A 23532-nucleotide genomic window follows, 5' to 3' on the forward strand; every position below is an offset into this window, starting at 1 on the left:
TGCGGCTGCTTCCCACTAGCTATCTATTTTACATTTCGTAGTATATATATGTCCATGCCACTCTCTCACCCTGTCACATCTTACCCCTCCCCCTCCCCATATCCTCAAGTCCATTCTCTAGTAGATCTGTCTTTATTCCCGTCTTGCCACTAGGTTCTTCATGACTTTTTTTTTTTTTCCTTAGATTCCATATATATGTGTTAGCATACTGTATTTGTTTTTCTCTTTCTGACTTACTTCACTCTGTATGACAGACTCTAACTCCATCCACCTACTATTCATCTTGCTAAGCCCTAAGCAATAGAGATATTTACTTATAGAAATAAAACTAACATTTTATCTGACTTCATAGGTATAAGTGAGTTTATTTAAAGGTGGTTTAAATCTTAATATAGTTTTAAAAGCACTATGTGAAATTCACATAGTAAGAAATTAAGCTTTGCCTACATACATAAACAATATGACTAGTCAATTAAATCATGTAATTTTGTGATTTAGTCGGCAGTTATTTGACCAGTTTGGTTTAATATCTTGATTGCACATAGAATTAAGACAACAAGGAATTGTATAGACTGTTGTATGTTTCGTGAATCACTGTTCTACTTTCTATTAAAAATAATTATTTAAAATCATAGAGTTTTAGCATTTAATCAAGAAATACAACTGACAAAGGAAGCATGGCAATACATCAGAAATTACGTTACTAACGAGGTTATTATTAATAACTGAGTACCCCATGGCTTTGCCCAGGGTGGGCAACTCACCTCGCAGCTCTAGCCTGATGAAGTCTGTGATCCCCAGGTTCTCTACAAACACCCCCGAAAAAGCTGTGGTCTTAAAAAAGAAAGACACATCAGCGCTAAGCTCTCCTCGGAACGTAGGGAAATGAAGGTATGAAGTCTCAGTATTGAAGGAAGCTGAATTCCAAAATGAATCTGTTTACAAAAAGAAAAAAAAGACAGTGAAAATTAACAATGAAACAAAACAAACAACAATTACTTTTTATATTTCTAGGATTTTTACCATCCAGTGCATTATTTGTCTTTAAAAGCCTTCATTTTGTGGTTCTTCTGAACATGTAGCAATGACATGAATGTCCAAATAGTGATTCTTTTGAGAATTAAGAACCTGGACATGGTTGCAACTGAGTGGAGGGACAATCACTTTGGAAATGACACCCGTGTTTTTTTAAAAACAATATTATTTTTTGAATTATCATCAAGTAAAATTGACTTTTTAGGGACATACAGTTATATAACGTTTAATACATTCATGGATTTGCATAGCCATCATTAAAATCAGAATAAAAGACAGTTCCATCACCCTAAAAACCTCCCTCTTGCTATTTCCTTATAGTCACAACCTCCAACCACCCTTAAGCCCTGGCAATCATGAACTAGTCTCTGTCCCTATAGCTTTGCCTTTTCCAAATAGCATATAAATAGAGTCATACAGTATGCAACCCTTTGAGATCGGCTTCTTTCATTCAACATAAAGCCTTTGAGATTCATTCAAGCTGTTGCATGTCAATATCTATTCCTTTCTACTGCTCTGTAATATTCCATCATATGGATCTGCCACAGTTTATTTGTCCACACTCAAGAACACTAGGGTTCTTTCCAGATTTGGTCAATTACACATAGAACTGCTATAAACATTTGTGTAAAGGTTTTTGTCTGGACATATGTTTTCATTTTTCTAGGGTAAATTCCCAGGGGTATAATCCCTGGATCATATGGTAAATATATGTTTAATTTTACAAAATACTGCCAAACAGTTTTCCAGAGTGGCTGTACCATTTTTAATTCCCATTAACAATGTATAAGAGATACAGTTGTTTCATATCTTCACCAGCATTTGATATTGTGAGTATATATTTCTTTTATTTTAGCAATTCAAATTGGTGTGTAGTAGTATCTCGTTGTGGTTTTAATTTGCCTTCCCTAATAGGTAATGATGTTGAACATCTTTTCATGTGCTTATTTGCCACTCTTATATACTCTTTGGTGAAGTGTGTTTTCAACTTGGGGAGAACTGACATCTTTCCTATATTGAGTCTTCCAATCCATGAACACAGTGTATCTCTCCTTTTAGTTAGATTCTTTGATTCCTTTATTCAGTATTTAGTCATTTTTTGATGAGTTACAGATCTTATACATGTTTTTGTTACCTAAGTATTATATTCTTTCGAGCTATTGAAAATGACTTTGTCTTGTAAATTTTGGTTTCCATTTATACATTGCTAGCATATATGACTGATTTGTCTGCTGTTGACCTTGTATCCTGTGATCTTGTTTAGCTCACTTATAAGACCTAGTAGGGTTTTTGTTTTTGTTTTTTCCGGGGGTGGAGGGGGTACATTCCTTGAGATTTTCTATGTAGGCAATTGTATGTATATACGTGTGAATAGAGTTTTCTTTCTTGCTTTCCAGCCTGTATGCACTTTTCTTTCTTACATTATTGCTGTGGCTAGGACTTCCCATATGATCAAAGTTGTTGAATAGACATAGTGAGATTGGATATCCTTATTTTGTTCCCATCCTTAGGGGGAAAGCGTTCAGCTTTTCACCAATTATTATGATGTTAGTTGTTTTGTATAGATACTGTCCTATTAAGCTTAAGAATTTTCCTTTTATACCTAGTTTGCTAAGAATTTTATTATAAATGCTATTATGATGTAAATTATCATGTTGAATTTGTTATCATAATAATTCAAATTATAATGTTCATATTAATTGATACAGAAAAAGCATCTGGAGTGATTTTTCTTCCTTAGACTGTTGACGTGGTAGATCACACTGATCATCTTCCAAATACTGAATCAGCCTTGCATCATGGGATAAACTGCAGTTGGTGGTGGTGCATTTTTAAAAATATTCCTGGATTATTTGTTAATGTTTTGTTGAGGATTTTTGCATCTATGTTGGTAATAACATTATCAGCAGTTATCATTTTTTTGCACTTTCTTTGTCTAGCTTGGATATCAAAGCAATGCTCTCCTTAAAATGTTGGAAAGAATTTCCTCTTTTATTTTCTTTTTTTAAAAATAAATTTATTTATTTATTTATTTATTTTTGGCTGTGTTGGGTCTTCGTTTCTGTGCAAGGACTTTCTCTAGTTGCGGCAAGCGGGGGCCACTCTTCATCGCGGTGTGCAGGCCTCTCACTGTCGTGGCCTCTCTTGTTGCAGAGCACAGGCAGACACGCAGGCTCAGTAGTTGTGGCTCACGGGCCTAGTTGCTCCACGGCATGTGGGATCTTCCCAAACCAGGGCTCAAACCCCTGTCCCCTGCATTGGCAGGCAGATTCTCAACCACTGCGCCACCAGGGAAGCCCCTCCTCTTTTATTTTCTGAAAGAGATTGTGTAGATATGGTATTATTTCTTTCGTAGAATTCATCAGTGAAACAATCTTGGTCTGGATTTCTTTTTCAGAAGGTTTTTAACTACAAATTCAATTCCATTAATACTATTAAGTCTATCCCAGTTGTCTGGTTTATCTTAAGAAAGTTTTGGCTGTTAGCGGTTTTTAAGGAATTGGTCCACTTCATCTATGTTGTAGAATTAATACACGTAGAGTTGTTTGTAGTGTAGTTTTACTATACTGTTGATGTCTGTGGGGTCTGTAGTGTTATCCCAACTCTCATTTCTCACATAGATAATTTTTATCTTCTCTTTTCTTTGGATAGTTTTGTTAGAGGTTTATCAATTTTATTAATATTTTAAAAGAATCATTTTTTTTTGGTTTTTATAGATCTCTATATACTCTGATTTTAATTTAATTGATTTCTATTCTTTATTATTTCCTTCTTTCTGCTTGCTTCAGGTTTATTTTTCTCTTCTATTTCCAGTTGTTTTTTTTGGTGAAGCCTTACATTATTGAATTGAGATCTGTTTTCTTTCATAATATAAGCATTTATTGCTATCAATATCCCTCTAAGCACTGCTATAACTGCATACTACCAATTTTGATATGCTGTATTTTAATTTTCATTCAGTTCAATATATTTTATCATATCTATTGAGACCTTGTCCTTCACTCAGGTATTATTTGACAGTTTGGTGTTTAATTTCTAAGTGTTTCGAGACTTTCTCACTATCTTTTTTATTTATTTCTAATTTAATTCAATTATGTCAAATCTTGCATTTTTTAAGATTTAAATTGTTTAATATTGGCTAAAGTTTGTTTTATGACACAAAATATGCTGTATCTGGGTTAAAGATTCATGTGCATGTGAAAAGAATGTGTATTCTACTGTTGGTAGAGTATTCTATAAATGTCAATTAGATTCATTTGTTTTCTGGTGACATTCAGGTCTTCTATATCCTTGCTGATTTTCCCTCTATTAGTTCCATAAGTTAATGAGAGAGCAGTATTGGACTTTTTAATGATAATTATGAATTTCTCTATTTCACCTTTCCACCCTGTCAGTTTTTGCTTTATGTATTTTGAAGTTCAGTTATTAGCATACACATTTAAGATTCTTCGGTCTTCTTGGTCCTTTTTTATATGTATTAATTTTCTTTGCTTGCAAGCAAAAATTTTAATATAGAAACTCCAGATTTCTTTATATTCATGTTTGTGTAGTATATCTTTCTCCATCATATTCTTTTATTATGTCATTATATTTGAATTGAATCTCTTACAGACAGCCTTTAGTTGAGTCATAACAATCTGTCTTTTAATTGGTTTACTTAGACCACTTACATTAAATACAAATGTTGATATGTTAGTTCTATCATTTTATTATTTTTTCCTATTTGTTCTATTTTTTTGTTCTTCTGTTTTCCTTTTTCTGTCTCCTTTTGGGTTATTTAAACATTTTTCAGTATTCTATTTGTATAGCAGTTTCTTAATTGGTTCTTTTAAGGATTACAATATATATACTTACCTTTCTTAGTATGCTTAGAATCTATGTTTTAACCACTTCAAGTGATTTGTAAAAACCTTGACAACAATTTTGTCCTTTTACCTATTCCTGTTTATGTTGTTGTTGCCATGTGTATTATATCTACATAAAATTAAAACCCTGTGACCCTGTGAAATAATGTTGTATTTTTTGCTTTCAATGCTCAGATACATTTAAAATAACTCAATAGGAGAATAATCTGTTAAATTTACCCAGTTATTTACCATTTCTAATGTTGAGTTTTTTATTCCCAAAGTTCAAAATTTCCTTCTGATATCATTTCCTTTCTATCTAAAAAAAACTTCCTTTAGAAATTCTTTTAAAGGATGTCTTCAGGCGATGAATGCTTTCAGTTTTCTTTCATTTGAAATTTTTTAAAATTTTACCTTCATTCCTGAAGTATATTTTTGCTTAACATAGAATTCTGGACTGACAATTCTTTACTTTCAGCACTTGAGAAATGTTTTGCCACTTCCTTCTGACCTCTATATTTCTGATGAGAAACTTACTGTCATTTGAATTGGTGTTTCGCTATAGGCAATGCATCATTATTCTCTCTAGCTGATTTCAAAAAATTTCTCATTGTCTTTAGTTTTCACAGCAGTTTGTTTGTGATATGTCTAGATGTGAATTTCTTTGAGTTTATACTGTTTCAGGTTCATTCAACTTCTCAAGTCTCTCTTTTGCCAAACTTAAAAAGTTTTCAGCCATTATTTTTTCAAATATTTTTTCAGCACCAGCACTCTTTCCTCTCTTCTTCTGGAAATTCAATTACATGAATGTTATATCTTTTATTATTAACCCACAGGTCCCTGAGGCCCTGTTCATTTTTTTTCAACCTTTTTTCTTTCTCTTGTTCAGATTGGATACTTTCTATTTATCTATCCTCAGTGTCATTGACTGTTTCACCTCAAATCTGCTATTTAACCCATCCAGTGCATCTTTCATTTCCATCACCGTACTTCTTATTTCTAAAGTTTCCATTTAGCTCTCCTCTATATATTTTATGTCTTTGCTGAAACTTTCTCTTTTTCTGTTTGTTTCAAAAGCATTTCTTATTACTTGTTAGAGTTTTTGTGTAATAGCTGTTTTAGTGTCTTTATCAGATAATTCTAACCTCTGTGTCACTGGTATCTGTTGATTACCTTTGCTTATGCAAACTTGGATTTTTCTGGTTCTTTGTATGCCAAGTAATTTTGGACTATTTCCTAGATCTTTAAAATATTATGTTAACAAACTCTGGACTTTGCTTAAATTCAAAGTGCATGTTGATATTTTTCTTATTTTGCAGGCAGCTGTCCTGGTTAGGATCTGGCCACACATTCCAACCTGCCCTCCGTGCATGGTCCATGGCTCCTATGGCTGTCCAGTTTTCAAAGCTTTTGCAGTACTATTCAGCTCTGCCTCACTTTTGCACCACTCAGTGGCCAGTCTGAGCCCTGGATGGTAGCCTCTTCAGTTCTCAACTTTGGTCTATAATTAGGACCAGATCCAGGCACGTGTAGCTCTGAGGTGAACCCAGGACTTCATAGACAACTTGTGGCATCACTCTCTTGAACTCTTCCCTCTCTGTGCTCTTCCAGATACTTTCCAGTTCCCTGCAGCTCCCTTTTCAATCATACAACCAGAAAACTAGGGCTCTATTCAGCCTGCTTTATTGTGCTTTCCTATTCACTCCTGCACCTGTACATATGTCCATTGCCTAGTGATGGGTGAACAGAGAAAGAAAACAAAAGTAACATGAGTCTGCCACTGTCGTAGAGTCAGGGCTCCCCTGTCCAGAGCAGAAGATGCCTTTCCTCGGAGTTCTGGCTCTTGTGTGTTTCTGAGGCAGCTTCTACCACTATTGCCATGGGGCTGCCTGGGAACTGGAACCTCAGAAAACAGAGAGAAGGGGAGAAATGAGACTACTGTGCTCTCTCACAGTTAGGAGTTCCCTGTCCCCTCCTCCAACCAGGACTAGAGGACTTCTCCTGGGACTCTCTCCATCTGGGACCCAGCAGCTGAGAGATACTGGAGGAAAAAATAAATGGTGCATTTTGCTTTCTCCTCCCTGCTGCTATTTGCTTTCCAGAGTCCTGAGATAACTGCTTCATGCATTCTGTCCAGGTTTTATGGGTGAGTTCAGTGAGAGAGATGGGGTGGGTTGTACTTGCTTCACCTTATCCAGAAAGAGAACTGTGGTTTGCATATTTATGTTATGAGTGAGAAAAATAACTATACTATCATCGAGTCAAGGCACGTTCATAGGCTTTCTACATTTTGACTATCTGCATCTCAGTATTTTTATTATCTGAAATAGGACCCTCTTTTTTTTTCCAATAGCAAGGTTCAGAAATGCTAGGGTTCCCTCACATGGCAACACCTCCTATGGGGCCCCAGGGAGGGTTGTGGTTCCACAGGCCCCACTGTGGTCCTGCCTGGCTCAGAGGGCAACATGGCCACTGTGGCCTTGGTGGACGATGTACTTTGGCCTCTCCTCTGAGAGGAGTGCCAGTACAGAGTTTGGGGCAGAGGGCTGACATGACCTGATTTTATTCCCTCTGGCTCTTGTATGGAGTATCAGCTAAGTGGGCAGAGACAGTAGCAGGTAGGCCAGTTATGGGGCCACAGCAACAATCCAGGTACAGGAGGTAATGGAGATAAATTCTGGATCCATTTTTGCAGTTAGAACCAATAAGATTTGCTGATGAATTAGATGTGGGTTATGATAGAAAAGAGAAGTTATGAGTGACTGTAATGTTTTCAGTCTAAGAAGCAACAGGAAGAATGGAGTTGCTATGCACTGATTTGAGGAAGGTTGCTGTGGAAATGCTTTCTTTTTCTTTTCTCATTTTTTTGACAAGTTGGGTTTGAAATGCCAATTGGAATGAAGAGGTCAGAATAGCCGGTTGGATGCAGGAAGTCGGGAGTTCAGGAAGACTGGGTATAGGTATAGGCATGGGGGTCATTGATGTCCATGCGGTCGGTATTTAAAGCCATGAGATAATGGGAGAAGATCACCAATGGAGAGGAGAGAGGAGAGAGGGTGGAGGATAGAGCCCTGGGGAACCCCAAAGTTATCCCGCTGGCGAGGTGAAGGAAGGTTGGGGAGAGGAGGGTAGGAAAATTTTGTGATATGCTGGCCACCACGTAAAGAAAGTGAATTAAAGAAGTTTGAATCATGGGAGGAATCCAAAGTTGCTGACAGGTCAACTCAGATGATATCAGAGAATAAGAATTGGATTTAGAAATGTTGAGTTCTCATTGGTGACCTGGAAAAAGCAGTTTCTGGGGAGCAATGGACGAGATGGAGGAGAAGGCCTGATATTCAAGAGAGAGTAGAAGGATGAAAATTAAAGATAGAACTCATATATTTTATTTCAGTTATTTTGGGGCCATGAAGGATACGCAAGAAATCCAGATGCAGTTGGAGGGGTAAGTGGAGTTAGAAGCATCGAGGCTTCCTGTGTAAAAATTCAGAATTGCCAGAAGGCATTAATGACTAGATACACTTGATGGGTTCTGTCCTCTCATTTTCTCATTATCTTACCAATTTCAGGCATCTCAGCATTCAGCAAAGTGCCTTATACTTAGTAGGTACATATTAGATGTTTGCTGAACAAGTGATATGATATTTCAGATGATTCCATGAATCTTTGCAGCACAGTCTCATGTAAATGTCATATAAAAGATATCTCTACATAATCCAGAGGTAATATGTTTTTTCTCAATTACATTAACAATATACACTTATTTTATAAAGTTAATACATTCCTAATGAAGTACAGATTATCAGTATAGACAGTGTTTTTATGAACCCAGGCAGTTCGATTTCTCTTAAAACATTGAAATGTATTAGCAGGGATGAAGACAGTTCCCCTTGCCACTACTTACTGTCTCCCGAGCAGAGCAGAGGCCCCAATGTATAAGCCACTTCAGAATGTGGTCGCCCTGTGTCTCTCATCACAACCTGAGTGACCGGCAAGTGCTTCTTATGGGAAAGGACTACTGTGTTGCTGGTCCTAGAAAACAAATACAACCACCTTAACATTATTCTGAATAATGTACAGAAAAGTAATAGTCTTTGATTGCAGTTCAAGGGGTAGTAAGCTAAATTGTAAATACCTAACAGTAGGGAAATCAAACATCTCATCTGAACACTTACAAACATACTAATATATTGAATGAGGTCTTCTGAGGACCAGAGACTTTTGTTCATCTACGTGATCATAGAGAAGAAAGCAGGCAGGTCCAAAATTATGGTCATGGATACAGGCATGAGATTACATTTCAGTGCAATTAGCAGCTCATTGCTCTTTCCAATTCAGCCACTGTGTAATACTTAAATGCAGAATTTACAGAAGCAAGAGCAATCTTCCTTCATTAAAAGAAAAAAAAAAAGACAAAAAGCAAAACCACCTGACTGACAAGACTTAGGTTTTCAATTCTTGGACTTTTTTTTTTTACTAAAGTTTCAGAAATTCCTACTGTGGTTATGAGGCATTTCCTTATTTGTTGAAGCCGTAAATTTAAAAACAAAATCAAAACAAAATACTGATTCAAAACCGTGATGAAGATATGATACAATATATTCTTAAAATTAATAAATGGGCTAATGCACGGGAAAGTGCTTTGCCAAAGATCGTCACCATCCATTCATTCAACAAACACTTATTATGCATCTTCTATTTGCCAGGCCCTGTGTGTTGGGGATGTGAACATAAAGTCCACCATCAATGCCCCCCAGTGGATGTTATAAATAATAACAATAACAATACTAATAATATCATCATGTAAGTGACTATTTGGGGCCATATTAATATCTATGGTTTAATACAATAGGACTGGAACAGGAGCCACAGGACCTGGCTGGTAAGTTGGCTGTACCACCACCGTCCTCTCTGGACAAAGTAGGAAGATTTTTCTATACCTTAGAAGCTGTTCATATTTTTCATTGTATACTTCAATTACATACATGCTTCTGATTTATGAACAAATACTAGTTTGTCTAATTTATTGTTCTGTGTAGAACCTAGTAAGTTTTAATTCCAAATAATTACAAAGACACCACTCACTCCTGTATGTACAAGTTGAAACATTTGAAACTGCCACTTTTGCAGGTCAAAAAATCAGCTGTTTCACACGGTTCAACCTGACAGCTTTCCTGCAAAAAAATCTTCCTAACTTAATAGTTAATCATTCCAATTCTGCTAGGCATCAAAATATTCTTTTAAGTTAGAAAATGTAAAATTATTAAGATTTTTATTTTGTTTAAAAATTTGAACAAAGTGACTGGCAGTGCATATGGTAAGATATGAAAAATATGAAATAAAGCCCTAACATTTAAGAAACAATTTTTAAAAATCAGATTGCATCAAAAAATCAGACTGAATTAAACAACATGGCTTTATCTGGTGAAGCCCCTGCAAGTCCTGCTGTTAGAAGTACACAGGTTTCATCCCAAGCACCTAACACCTGACTTTGTTGGGAACAGTATTCACAAGCTAGAAGGTACCACTGGATTATGGGGAGGGGGTCAGTCTGGAAACTTCTTTTGTTATAAACACAGGGAGAGCACACCAAATCAATTCCTGGTATTAAATATCAGTAAACATTACAAATAGTATTTTAATTCCCGTGATTGCTATTTTGGTAGAACATCTTAGAGGAAAAATGCAAGTGCGTAAGTTCTTCATTGAGGATCTCTGAATTTTAAGGAACCTTTCAAAAGCTACACTTTCTATATCGCAAAAAGCTACATTTTAATTCTGTTTTTAACATTGACAATGCATTCACAGCCCTGAAAAAAACTTTAAAAAAATCATAATGCATGTAGTGTGCATTAAGGCAGATAGCATCATAAAGTCTTTTTGTCCTTTTGTTTTTTGCAAAGTACCTTCCTGAATCTGAGAAAATTTTAAACTCTTATTTAAAAATTCTTTATTAGTACAGGTCATTCCCACTGTCCATGCTTTATGCAAGATATTATATGCCATGTTCACCAGACTCATTCAAAACTGCCTAATTTTTAGTTATATCTGTTTTCTTCTTGCTTCTCAATTTTTTCCAAAATTTGTAAAGATTGCATGAATATCTAGGTATGAAAATTTCTCACAAACAGTTTTAAACATTCAGTAAGAGAACTTCCAAATCCACCTTTTTTGGTTTTAGTTTCTAATGCTCTAGAAATTCTTCTGGGTTTTTGTTTGTTTGTTTGTTTTTCAGTAGACTTTTTTGAGGTATAATGGAGCTTTGACTACTTTGAGTTGTTGGGAAAGGCGCAGGGGAGAAGCACTGGGTCAACTTTAAGTTTTATAATTGCTGGGGAGAAAGAGGGACTGGCGACAGCATAATTTTCATCACCCAGAATTACACATTTTGAAAGCTCCCAGGCTCTCTTTTGGGGTTAGCTGTTCTACTGGCTCATCCCTTTGGCAAACTCACACTGTATTAATTACTGCGGCATCATAAGACTTATTCACGTCTTGTAGGGCTGGTCTCCCCACATTGTTTCCATTTTCAGAATCGTCTTAGCTATTCATGTACCATTCTTTTCCAAATAAATTTTAGAACCAGTTTGTCACTACCCCCAAAATAAACAAATGTTTAGCATTTGTTTGGAATTAAATGGAATCAAGAAAATTATTTGGAGGAGAGATGCTTAGTTTTCCTATTCATGGCAGTGGTGTGATGTCTCCACTTATTTAGGTCTTCTTGTATTTTCATAATAAAGTTTTATGATGTCTTTTTTATAAAAGTCTTGCATATTCCAAGGTACTATACCCTTTTGTTCCTTTTGCTAGTGGTTTTTATATTTTCTTATAGTAACACATTTTTGATAAGAATCCAGTTATTCTAAGGTTCAGTAAGTAGCCTTACCAAACTATCATTAATTTCAATAATATTTCTGTATGTTCTTAGGTTTTCTTTGTTGACAACCATATTTTCTATGAGTAATGTATCTTTATTTCCTTGTTTCCAGTCTTTCCAATTGTGGTTTTGAATTGCCTCATGTATATTTTTTTATCTTTCTATTATTCATTTCTCACCTAATTGCATTGTAATCAGAGAAACTGACCATAGGATAACAACTACTGTAAAATTTTTTGAGTTTTGCTTTATGGAATATTGGGAAAATCAGTTTGCAAAAACGCAGTACATGTGCTTGAGAAAATTATGTATTCTACAATTTTATGTTCCCAGCAAATCAAGTTGTTAATTTCATTTGAAAATATTCTATCTTACTAATTTTTGTTCATTTGATTACCAATTACAAACAGATGTACATTTAAACCTCTTCTTATCATGGTTGATTTGTAAATTTCTTCATTCAGTTTTGTCAATTTTTTTCTGTATACATTCTGAGTCATTTTTATTAGAAACATACAAGTTTATTAGCATTGTTGGTTTTTTATAATGAAATTAAGCAATATCTTATAGTAATAGTGATCTTTGTCCACATTAAACCTTAAAACTTTACTTACTTTTTCGTATATTTGCCTGGTAATTTTTTTTGGGGGGCATTTTGCTTTCAATATGCCTAGGTTTACAAACAAGATATATTTGTTTTTAATTCAATATGACATCTGGATTTAAATGGTTATTTTTGTCACATTTATTGTGCATGATTACTCACACAGTTTTTATCTTGTACTTGTTGCTTTCTCTTTTTTTAAAGTCTCACTTTCTATCTTCTTTTGTATTAACTAAGTTTTTTAAATCCCATTTTTTCTTTCTTCCCTCTACTGATTTGAATATTACATGCTTTGTTTCTATTCTTTAGAGGCTATACAAATTTTAAGACATAAACTTTAAGCAATTTAATTCTAATAAATATTTACAAAACAAGTTTTAAATTTCAATAATATTTTTATTTCTAAACATTCTTTTAGTTCTTTTGTAAACCATAATCATCTCTGTTAACAGGATCTGACTGCTTTCTCGTGTTTCAAATTCATACATATAGTTACATGTTATCAGTGTCTAGTATTTTCTTCTTTTAGTTTTTAACCTCTGAGTTTACAATTTTTTTTCCTCAATATTTCCTCCTGCCTCTGGGACCTTCCTTATAAGATCACTTTCTTTCATTCTGAAAACCATTCTTAAAAATCCCTCTTGTGGAGTCTGCTAGTGGTAAATTTCTTCAGTGTCTGTTTGCCTGGATTTTAATTTTATTCCACTTTTTAAAATATCAGCTGGGTAAACACTGGGAGTTTGACAGTTATTTCACTTCCGCCCTGTGAGGGGTGTGCCCCACCCTCTGTGGGCTGGGTCCTGGGCTGTTCAGGGGAGGTCTGCTGGCTGGCTGTCCTTCCTTTAAGAGTCTTGCTTTCATCTCTGCTCCTTTTAACATTCTCTTTGGTGTTCTTTGATTTCACTATGGTGTGTCTAGATATGGATCTACTTTTATTGATCCTGCTTGGTATTCTAATGTTTTCTCAAATCTGGACATTTTTCTGCTATTTGAATATTGCCTCTTCTTAATTATCTCAAATCTTCTCTTCTGAAACTTTAATCAGACACATTTTCAATCTTCTCCACATGACTCTTCCATGTCACTGCTTTTCTCGATCCCATTTTGCTTCTCTCTGTTCTATCTGTTCTGTGTCATTTATTTACACATATTTTCCATTTCACCAATTTTCTGATCACTTGTATCTAATATCTGATCCAACAAATCTTAAATTGGGTAAATATTATCATTGGCTAATATTCTTTTGCAAATCACAATCATCTTTGTTAATAGGATCTGATCACTTTCTCATGTTTCAATTCCAGTTTTGATTTTTCAAGCAGCTCACATATTTATTTTATGTTATGTTTTGAATGCATCCATGATCTGAGACTTTTAGGCATCTCATCTACACTTTGCAGTTTCTTCTGCCTCCCACATCTGTCCTCTGGTGTGTATAACCCTGGATTGTGAGCTCATGTTTGGTGGCATTTTATCTGTGGGAATCCTTTGAGGTCTGTGTGAAGGGGGAGGGCAGGCCTCCAGTGAGAATCTCATGTAATCCTATGATGAGCCAGTGGTGCTGCCAACCTGTGGCTATGTTAACTTAATTTGAGGACCATCCAAGTTATATAAATTTGGGCTCCAAATCTGTGTGAGGGCAAGTCTGTAGACATGAGTTTTCAGGGAGCTAGTTTTTTCTACCCAGAGTGCCTACTGGAAGATTTGTCCTTGTCTACCTTTTCTTTGGGTTTGCAGCCTTCTGAGACCTCCAGTTGTATGGAGAGTTTTGTATTCTGTATATCCCCTTTCATGGACTCAAGGCCTTGTCTGGTTTCCCCTGTGTGGCCATTTAAGAAAACGAAACTGGAAATTAGGAAGGTCAGCAAACAGCCCTGGGTCAGCCAAGGGGTGGTCATCTTATTAACTGGTTTAACTTAACTTTAAGAAGTCAGATATTTCACTTTCAGTGATTGGGAAACATTAATTCCTATTTTGTCTTACTAGAAAAATAAAATGGACATGATTAGTTACTCACAAGTAAACAAAAATAGCTACCTAATATTTTAGGCTTCAGATTAATGATATCATACACATCAAAGCTTATACTTTTAACTTGCTAGGGAATACTTTAATTTTTTCTCTTTATTATGCTGTTGTGTCCAATGTCTGCCTAAGGTACATAGTTTAAGCAATAAAAAAATTACAATTTGCACAGGGAAATTATATGGAAATCACCATTCATTCCGGTCAGCATCACAGTTGCAGTAATATTGAGAATCAATGCAGTTCCCCTCTAATCCACAAGTACATTTTTGAGCATCAGGCAGAGAACCTCCCCAGTAAATGTGTGTTTCATTGGTTCTTCCAACCCACCAGCTCACTGGGGTTCCATCTGAAAGACAAGTATGAGAAAGGTGACACCTACTTTGCCCCCCACTACCTGCCTCCCCAATATAGTTCCTTTACTTCCCTCTATTTAAAACATAGAGAGACTATTTTAGAAGTAAGCATATTTTAACTCTGCAATAGGATCATTTTTAAGAGGACTCCCAACTGTTTAAAGAAATATATTTTAATGTCAAAACTTACGTTGTCACCAAATTTTTTTCTTTTATCAGAAAATGAGCACGTAGCCCCTAACTCATTCAGGCACGATATCTACAAACTTCTCTTGAGGACTCCACTTACATAATTTCTTTGGAAATAACATTCAAGAAAGAATTGTCATCAAAATAAAAACCACAGTAATTTACACACTGAATCTAAAATCTGAGATCCTAAAATGCCATTAAAACGTTTACTGTTATTATGCAAAATATGGATTTCTTTCACTTTATTTATTAGCTAAAAACACTGGCATGTGTTTAAGACATGCACTTCCTAGCATGTCCTAAAAGTTTCTTGGAGACGTGCTTCTTCTTACACTGAATGGGTTGCTCTGTATTTGGAAACTAAAGAAATGGCACTGATAAGCCTTCTTCATGCCTGAGGTGTCTTCGGCTTGAGCAGGTCCGAGACAACTACACCCAGCTCTTCAGCACATTCCCCTCCTCAGTGCAACGTATAATTAAGTGACAGGGCCAGAGGCTGCCTCAGCTCTGCAGGACTGCTCATTTACGCTAAAGATGCTGCTGAAGCCCCAGTGTGGGATTACAGTACACCTGGGGCAGGATGATCAGGAAAGAGGGCGCACACGGGAGGGTGGAGGGGAAAGAGTCCCTAGTAAACAGAGAATCAGGGCAGGAGGGGAAACGGAAGTGACATCAATTCTGCAAAGATGCCCGTCCATTTTCATGTGCTCTTTCAATCTCTTAAATTGTCCCCATCACGCCCCCACGAAGAATCTGAAACAACTTCTCGCTAACTTACAATCGTCACTGCTCATTACGACTCCCTGTTCAATGAGACTTCTGCTTCTGCTGACAACCTCTCAGCTGGTAAACACATGGACTGCATTCATTACCACGCACTGCAGGCCCAGTGGGTGCCATGTGTGCCAAGAAATCAATATCAACCATCTTTTTTTTTAATGTGTTGAAAACTTATCTTTAGGGGGTGGAATATCTTTTTAATGTATTATTTAATAGGTACTTAATAGATATTTTTCAAAATTCCATCTTAAAAATGTAATTATTCAACATCCTCTTTCACCAATTTGAAGAGCAGAGAAATCATTATATGCCAATGTGTTACCGTGTGTTTACATTTTTCTCTCTAAAGTGAAAACCATTAAGTGTTTTTAAAGGTACAAAATGCATGTGGCTCCATTCAAGATTCCTTTGAGTAACTTAAAGAATTTGCATAAGAAATAATTAGGCATAATATGAAGAAGAATTAGAGGCTGAAATGAAAAGGAATAGGAGAGATATCAATGACCAGGGTGCACGGCTCCACTTCCTCAATTATTTTAGCCCATAGTTCACTGTCCTTCTCTCCAGCCACAGCTACAATCCTCAATGACCTTAAGCATTCATAGTATGGTAACCAAATGGTTTCCTAGAGTCAACACTTACTGTCATACAACTTCCTCTTTAGCCACCTGTAATCATATCCCCTGAAACTATATGTAACACAGAGACCTTAAAGATGCTGAAGGAAAAATATTTCAGAACCCTAGCAAGATCCTAGGCCCTCTGCCCCTCCCTGGCCCTGCTGGAAAACAAAACCTACACAAGAGCTGCTGCACTGAGGCCCCAGACTTGCTATATCTCCTCTCAAGATTACCACCACCTCAGTCTCCTGATAACTTCTGAGAATTCGAACAGTGGAAAATTCTTGAGAGAAAACTGAATTTTGACTGACATTCCCCAACCTACCCTAGAAAATTCCTAAGCTACTTGTTCCCCATACTGCAGTCCCCTTGTACTGTTTTCACACTGCAACCTTCTAATGAGGGACCCAGGCTTTGCTGTTTTCACTCCTTCCGCACAAGAGTAGAATCAAAGCTCTGCACACCCATTTGTGTCTATTGATAATACCGAGCAAATTAGTGCAACAATTTTAAGGTGTATTGGGCTACACTATTTGCCTGCCTCAACTCAACCTTAATTAAGCACTTCTGGAAATATATAGGTCTGTAGTGAATTTGTTTAAATTAAGTTCGTACTAAGAATCCTCCAGTAGCAGCATATAAGAAATACAAATAACTTGAGCATGTATAGTTAATGAAGTCCCTTATTTTGTTTTTTTTAGCAGGTGTTTATTAAGTTTATAAGTCTTTTCTCTTTCCATCTTTCCCCCCTAGCCCCAATTAAATACTTGTTGAAATATTTGTTTTTGTTGCTGCTGTTGCTGTTTTATGTATTTATTAACATATCGAAGGGCTAACAATTGAGCAACCACATGCAAATCAATAGGCAGACACTGGCCCTCCAGGCGGGAATCCTTTGCTGATCTGGGTCATGTCCAGGTTCTGGAATAGACCATCTGCTAGTTTGTATGAGTTTGCTCCATGACTCACTGGGTGGTCGTGTTTTATGACTTTGTTAGTAGTTGGTTCCAACACTACTCTGTCTTTGCCTTGTTTTTCCTGGTTAGACAACCCATAACAATAATTTACTCTCTTGGAGGCAGCTTTCTCATTCTTCTGGGGACATACAATTTTAGCTCGGCGATCTATTTGGCATCAATCAACTAACAGTAAGTACTAAACCCACTAGCACTAACTATAAATTCAATAAACTGGAGAGATGCAAATAAGTAGCATTTACTTCATGCCATTTATAGATGTGGTGCAATTAAGTTCTGGCAAGGTTAGTGTCTTAGCTCTGAAGACTCAAAAAAGAGAAAATGATTTCCTGAGTCCCATAGTTGCTGAGTGGCAGGGACTTGTCTAAGTCCTAAGAGCTTGAACTCAGAGGACCTGCCTACTGCCCCCTACTCATTCCACTCCCCAGATGCCTAACCAGAGAAGGGGCAGGTCAGCCTACAGAAAACCGAGCAGTTTCATGAAGGCAGTGAGGTTGCACATTCCAATAAAATGGGATTTTTCAAAGGAAGAAAATATAAAACTAAAAATAAGAATTTTCAAAAGACGAAAAGATATGAGAAATAAACTATTAGCACTTACGTTGTGTGAAAGAGCCGTTGATACCAACATTGTTCCCTAATTAACAATTAGCCCAGACACTAATTGCATTGTCTATGAAAAAGAATCTCATGGGATAATCACCTCCAGATAACTAAGCCATGTTGTTGTTAGCGATCCTTCCCAAGATAAAACAGAATTAAGACGTCCCTGCCCTTCATGGCAGATGAGCACTGAGCATTCCAGGGGCCTCCGTAGGAGGCTTTGACTGCTCAGTTGCCCAGTTGAGTCTAGGGAGAAACTTCAGATCATTCCTGGCTTTGAGCAAAGACCTTGGTCTTTGCTCCAAAGAAGAGTATCCCTGTCACTTCAGATGTGATCCGGGCACTATGGGCACAGATTCTCATGCATCTCTGGCAGGCCATTGTGACCTGTGGGGACAACAGCCCACAATGTCTGATTACTCTGATTACTCACCATGGGGAGTTGAAAGCCTTGACTTCTTGCAGTGGAAAGTCAGCTTCTGTTGGCAGCGGTCCGCATCGCCAATTATGGCCTGGAGCTGGTCCATGCTGGCTGTGTACTTGAAAAACACAGGATGGGGGCTTTCTCCATTTGAGCTTTTGACACTAACCAAGTGGGAGCCATTGTGCTGCACTGAGGTCCATGCAGTGTCTGGTGGGCAGAAGAGAGGTTGGGAGGGAGAAAGGAGACTGTGATGAGAATGGAATCATTAAACATAAATATGGAAATCAGAAGCATCTTTTATCTGAATTAAGGTTTTTATTTTTGGAGCAATCAGATCTCTTTGACATCGGAATCAGCGAGTGGAATTCTTAAAATGTTAACAGTAGGGATTCTCTTTATTGAAATTTGCATTACCATTACTATAGTCAACATTGTCAGGGGGTCAATTTTTTAAATTCTGTATTATAACACTCAAAGTTATAAACAGAACTTTTTGGCTTTTATTTTTGTCTTTCCATTACTGTAAGAGGAAAGCGAAAGATTATCGAGTATATACTTACGTTTTTAACAAGCATATTCCTCATCTCACTGAGCGTCTTTTCCTCTGATAATCAAAGAAATGTGTAAAAGACACATTTGAGGAACAAGGAGCCCACAAAACCATTATTTTGATCATGCAAAATAATGGAAAATAAGTATTTTTGACAAAAATTGACTAATAGTGTGTCAGCAACTTGTTCAATGGCCAGCACTAAAAGACACAGTGCCTTGGGGTATCTAATATAACAATTCCTAGCAGTAACCATAGCTACATGAATGCCTGCTGGAAAATTCTGGCATATTTCTGTTACATTGATTACCTATATTTTTCAAAGAGATTTAAAAAACAATGCACACTCCACAATATTTATAACAGAAGAAAAACACCTTGACTTCTTTTATCTTCCCCAAAATAACCTCCCACCATGAATGTATAGAAGCTCCCACAGTATAAAAGGCCCATGGCTCAGTGGCTAAAAGGCTGAGTTCAAGCTGCCTTAATTCAACTATATTTATAATGTCATGTCATATAACTTCCTCTGTAATATGTATTTGATAAAATGATCAGTATCCACACAAACGCCATATTACAAGGGCAGGAAACAGTCTTGTGGAGTTTATTTTTTATTATTTTTTAATAGCTAATACATGAGCAAGGTTCAAAAATCAAAACAATGCTGAATGGAACTCAGTGAGGGGTCCCCTGCTCCTTTCCTGCCCAGATCCCTGCTCCTTTCCTGCCCTGAGAGTTTGGGTCTGGGAAAAACCTACAGCCATGCTGGTGTTTGCAAACCCTTAACACATCAAATACATCCAGAGATCCAGGGAAAAGAACGCTAAGGGCCATGGAAAAACCTCCGATTCAAAGCCTATGGAAAAGAACATCACAAAATATGCAAAAACTAGCAAGAAAAGGAACAAACTGTGAGTCAGCATGACTAATGCAGTTTTATATTCAATTAGGAAAAAAGACTTAACAGATCACCTGCCTGTCTGCTCACTAAAGGGCGCTGTGAGTGTTCCTATGGCAACTTGAAATCCATAGATTGTGTTTCTCCCTTAATCATGTTTTCACTAGACATTTTATATTTCAACATTTTCCTGGAAAATTACTTAAATGCGTCTGGCATTAGTTTTGGTAATTACCTACTCCCATTCACCCTCAGGGTTTCTTCCATCAAATGAAATGAGGGTACAGGGACATGCAGAAGACTGTGTTAGGCTTAGGAGTTCATCAGTTCCCATGCCACTGTGTCATTTATTTTCATGGCTTAGGGCACAAAGAAAAATGATGTGCCTGAATAGTTCATACAGGCTAGTGGTCAGTATGATAAATTTATGGTCTTGCATGGCTAAGGTGTAATAATAGAAATCTTTTGAAGTGGAGAGAAGGGACAGGTTGAAAAGAACCTCAAAACTGCCCTTCTGAAAAAATACTTTAAATGGTTGCCCTTTCTAGAAATATTATTTAAAAGACCCCAACAAAGACACATTGTTTCCCTAATATTCCACAACATATTATTTCAAAACTATGAGTAGAAAGGAACCTTTTGACATGACACGTAATCTTAGCCTTCAAGCACGAGGAGACAGACTAAGGAATTTAAGTGACCAGCATGATGGAAAAATACTTAGCTGTTATTCACGGTAGTCTGAAGCATAATTTTGGATCTGAGGTAATTAATTTTAATAGTGGTCAAATTTACACAGGAATTTTGAACTATTGTTGAATTAGACCCTATCAGAACGTGTTCATCCAACTCATTGGAGCCTTTCCTCTGCACAGGAGCAGGGTGACCATTGGTGGCACCTGGTTGACCGTTTGCTCGGACAAATGAACCTGCAGCCAAGTTAACTTGCTGGTTTGGTTTTGTAAGCAGGATATAAATAATGACATTGACTTACCATATCATATGACATCCTCCTGCTTCTGTTTGTTTTGCCAACTTAGATCCACTTTGCAATTGGCAACGCTTCCTACACTTTATAATAGACCTCTGAACTATACAAGGAGTCTTTCATAGCAAAACAAGTGGTTGGATGGAAAAAGAACCAGATCTTTATTCCACAGATTCAGGTAAACACACATTGAAAGCATATCTGCTATGCTTATTTCAATCTCCCTGAGAAAAAAAGACTTCACGAAAAATATGATGCCTTTATACTTTGTGGGACCATCGCTCATGATCTGGAAATTGACCTCGAGGAAAGTAAAGGCAAAAATCCCTTCTCCCACAGATGCCTGAAATGAAGTCCAATTTGTGTCCAAACACCACCTCTTTGGAAATGAAGCCAGCTGCCTCTGTTTCTTCTGATGGGAAGAGGGTACACATTCTGAGAAGACTGGGAAGGCAGTATGCCAAATGATTTAACTTGTCACATCTATCTCCAGATAAAGCTGGTCAAGAAGATGCACTCAGGATGATAAATAAGGACAGACTGATGTAAACACTAGCAGCCATTCCTGGATCCACAAAAATAATCTGAATATTACAATAGAGACCCACAACAGCCTTCTCAGAATTTCTCCCTCTGTGTTACTATCCAGAGAGAAACACTGTTACAACCTTTTATCCAGCCCAACCCTCTGGCCACACAGATAAGGGAAACGGGAGTCTAGAAAAATTCACTTGCCCAACTTCACAAAACTATGTAACTTTGCCACACATTTCTAAGCAACCCAGCGTGAGTCGCTGAGCTTTCTGAGTAGGTAAAGTTCTCAAAGAGTGCTGAGGTCTGTAACCTTCCCAGAGTGCCTTACCCATCTGAGCCCTCTACTATATTTCCAATGAAAAGACTCCAGAAGAAAATAGAACTAGATCCTGGGCATTTATGTGCCCATAGTGCTGGGAATGGCCAACTGCGCTGCTCTGAATGTCCAATGGGTGCCCTGAGGAAGACAACGGTCAGCTCTCACCTGGCCCTGCCCTAGATCTCAGAGGCCCTGGGCCCTGCCATGTCATCTGTTTGTCAAAGCCAAGGATGACTGGTGTGTGTGTTTTATTGAAGGGGAGAGACGACAGCTCTAAGCAGACAGTCTCCAGGCCCTGGGAGGGCCCGGAGGTGGCACTCATCCCAGCCCCACACCTGTGGGCCCTCTTGATCACTATTTGTATGAAGACCCTCATAAGGGCTGCCACAGATCTGGGGCCTTGAGGCTTTTCATGATTTATTTTAATATTCTGAACACAAGAAAATGCTATAAGATACAACCGGATATCCTCAAGGGAATGCAGCTACTTCACAGCCTTCTTCCCTAGGATTTCAGAGGGTGATCTTTTCATTTACTAGGTCACACTGAATACAATTTTGTGTGTCTGCTCATTCATAAGGGTAGGCATCTGCTATTTAACATGAATTGACACTTACTCAACACGACATATATTGTCTTGAGGCAACATGTATGTGTACTTGGCCCCGCGCCTGAAACCTCCCAAGAGCTCAGTTACTGGGAGATATTATTAGTGCTTCCCCTTGTTTATCAGCCTACCACACAACACAAGAGCAAAGTAATTTCCTCAGAGAGTACATTATATATGCACTTATAAAATTAGATATGGACAGGGTACAGGTTAATAAGAGATATGCGTTACAATCGATGGTCTTGGAAAAGTCAAAAAAATCCTCTGAGCCTCCAATTCCATATTTGGTAAATGGGAAAAGTGGACCAGGCAGCATCTAAAGACTGAACGCTATTGTCTAGTCGCCTTTGAATGCTAAGGCAATGAACCAAGCATGCTGCTGGCCTAACTGCTCTCTGAACATCTATATGTTTATTGTTCATCAAGACCATTCACTTTGTCCACCCATAAGGCCAGGGCAGACTGTGTGGCTGACAGAAAAGCAGGAAAATAAACTTTCCTGAAGCATTTGTCTTTTTTCCCTTTGGGCACAGTGACAGGACCTGCTCTAGAAACTCTGCATTGCCAACCACGCTAGGCTGCCTGTTTTAGGAACTACCTTTACAAGCTGCAGGAGGCCGGCCAGAAAATGTACCCCCAGTGGGGGCAGGAAGGGTTCTTTCTAGGCAAAAGCCAGGATAAAAGAGATGCAGGTTCATGGTGTAGGTGTATGAATCAATACCCATTCTATAGAGGGCTTTTAAAAAAATGACATGAGTTATGTGTAAAGCAGTTGGGCTGACTGCCCTTTGCTAAACCACAGTGCTGGAGGCCTGACACAATTTTTGACACAGGGAAAAGGATGTTTAAGAAACACACTTGTGTATATTTTAGCCCCAAACTCCTGATTTATCCCCCCTTCTTCCCCTTTGGTAACCATAAGTTTGTTTTCTATGTCTGTGGGTCTATTTCTGTTTTGTACATAAGTTCATTTGTATCATTTTTTTTAGATTCAACATTTACGCTCTACTATATATAAAATAGATAACCAACAAGGACCTACTATATAGCACAGGGAACTATACTCAATATTTTGTAATAACCTATAAGGAAAAAAAAATCTGAAAAAATAGATATATATGTATGTATTACTAAATCTCTTTGCTGTACACCTGAAACTAACACAACATTGTAAATCAACTATGCCTCAATTAAAAAAAAAAGAAAAGAAACACAATTGCTTGGTTTGCATAAAGGCAAGTGACTCAGCAATAATAATGAGTAAAAAAATCTGGATTATTAACTTGTTG

General features: G+C 37.2%; 1 protein-coding gene across 3 annotated transcripts in view; it reads right to left on the reverse strand.

Moving 5' to 3' along the window:
* Positions 1–23532, reverse strand: part of LOC118897397 (contactin-associated protein-like 3) — a 100329-nt gene that overhangs the window by 25974 nt on the left and 50823 nt on the right. For all 3 annotated transcript variants that reach the window (XM_036856566.1, XM_036856567.1, XM_036856565.1), the window contains 4 exons: positions 18351–18548; positions 14582–14738; positions 8785–8912; positions 765–935 (listed from right to left, as the gene is read on the reverse strand). In XM_036856566.1, the coding sequence (XP_036712461.1) occupies positions 765–935; positions 8785–8912; positions 14582–14738; positions 18351–18548 (654 nt within the window). The remainder of the gene's footprint in view (positions 1–764; positions 936–8784; positions 8913–14581; positions 14739–18350; positions 18549–23532) is intronic.

The sequence above is a fragment of the Balaenoptera musculus genome, chromosome 6 (assembly GCF_009873245.2).
Source record: "Balaenoptera musculus isolate JJ_BM4_2016_0621 chromosome 6, mBalMus1.pri.v3, whole genome shotgun sequence".
In the NCBI taxonomy this organism is placed as follows: Eukaryota; Metazoa; Chordata; class Mammalia; order Artiodactyla; family Balaenopteridae; genus Balaenoptera; species Balaenoptera musculus.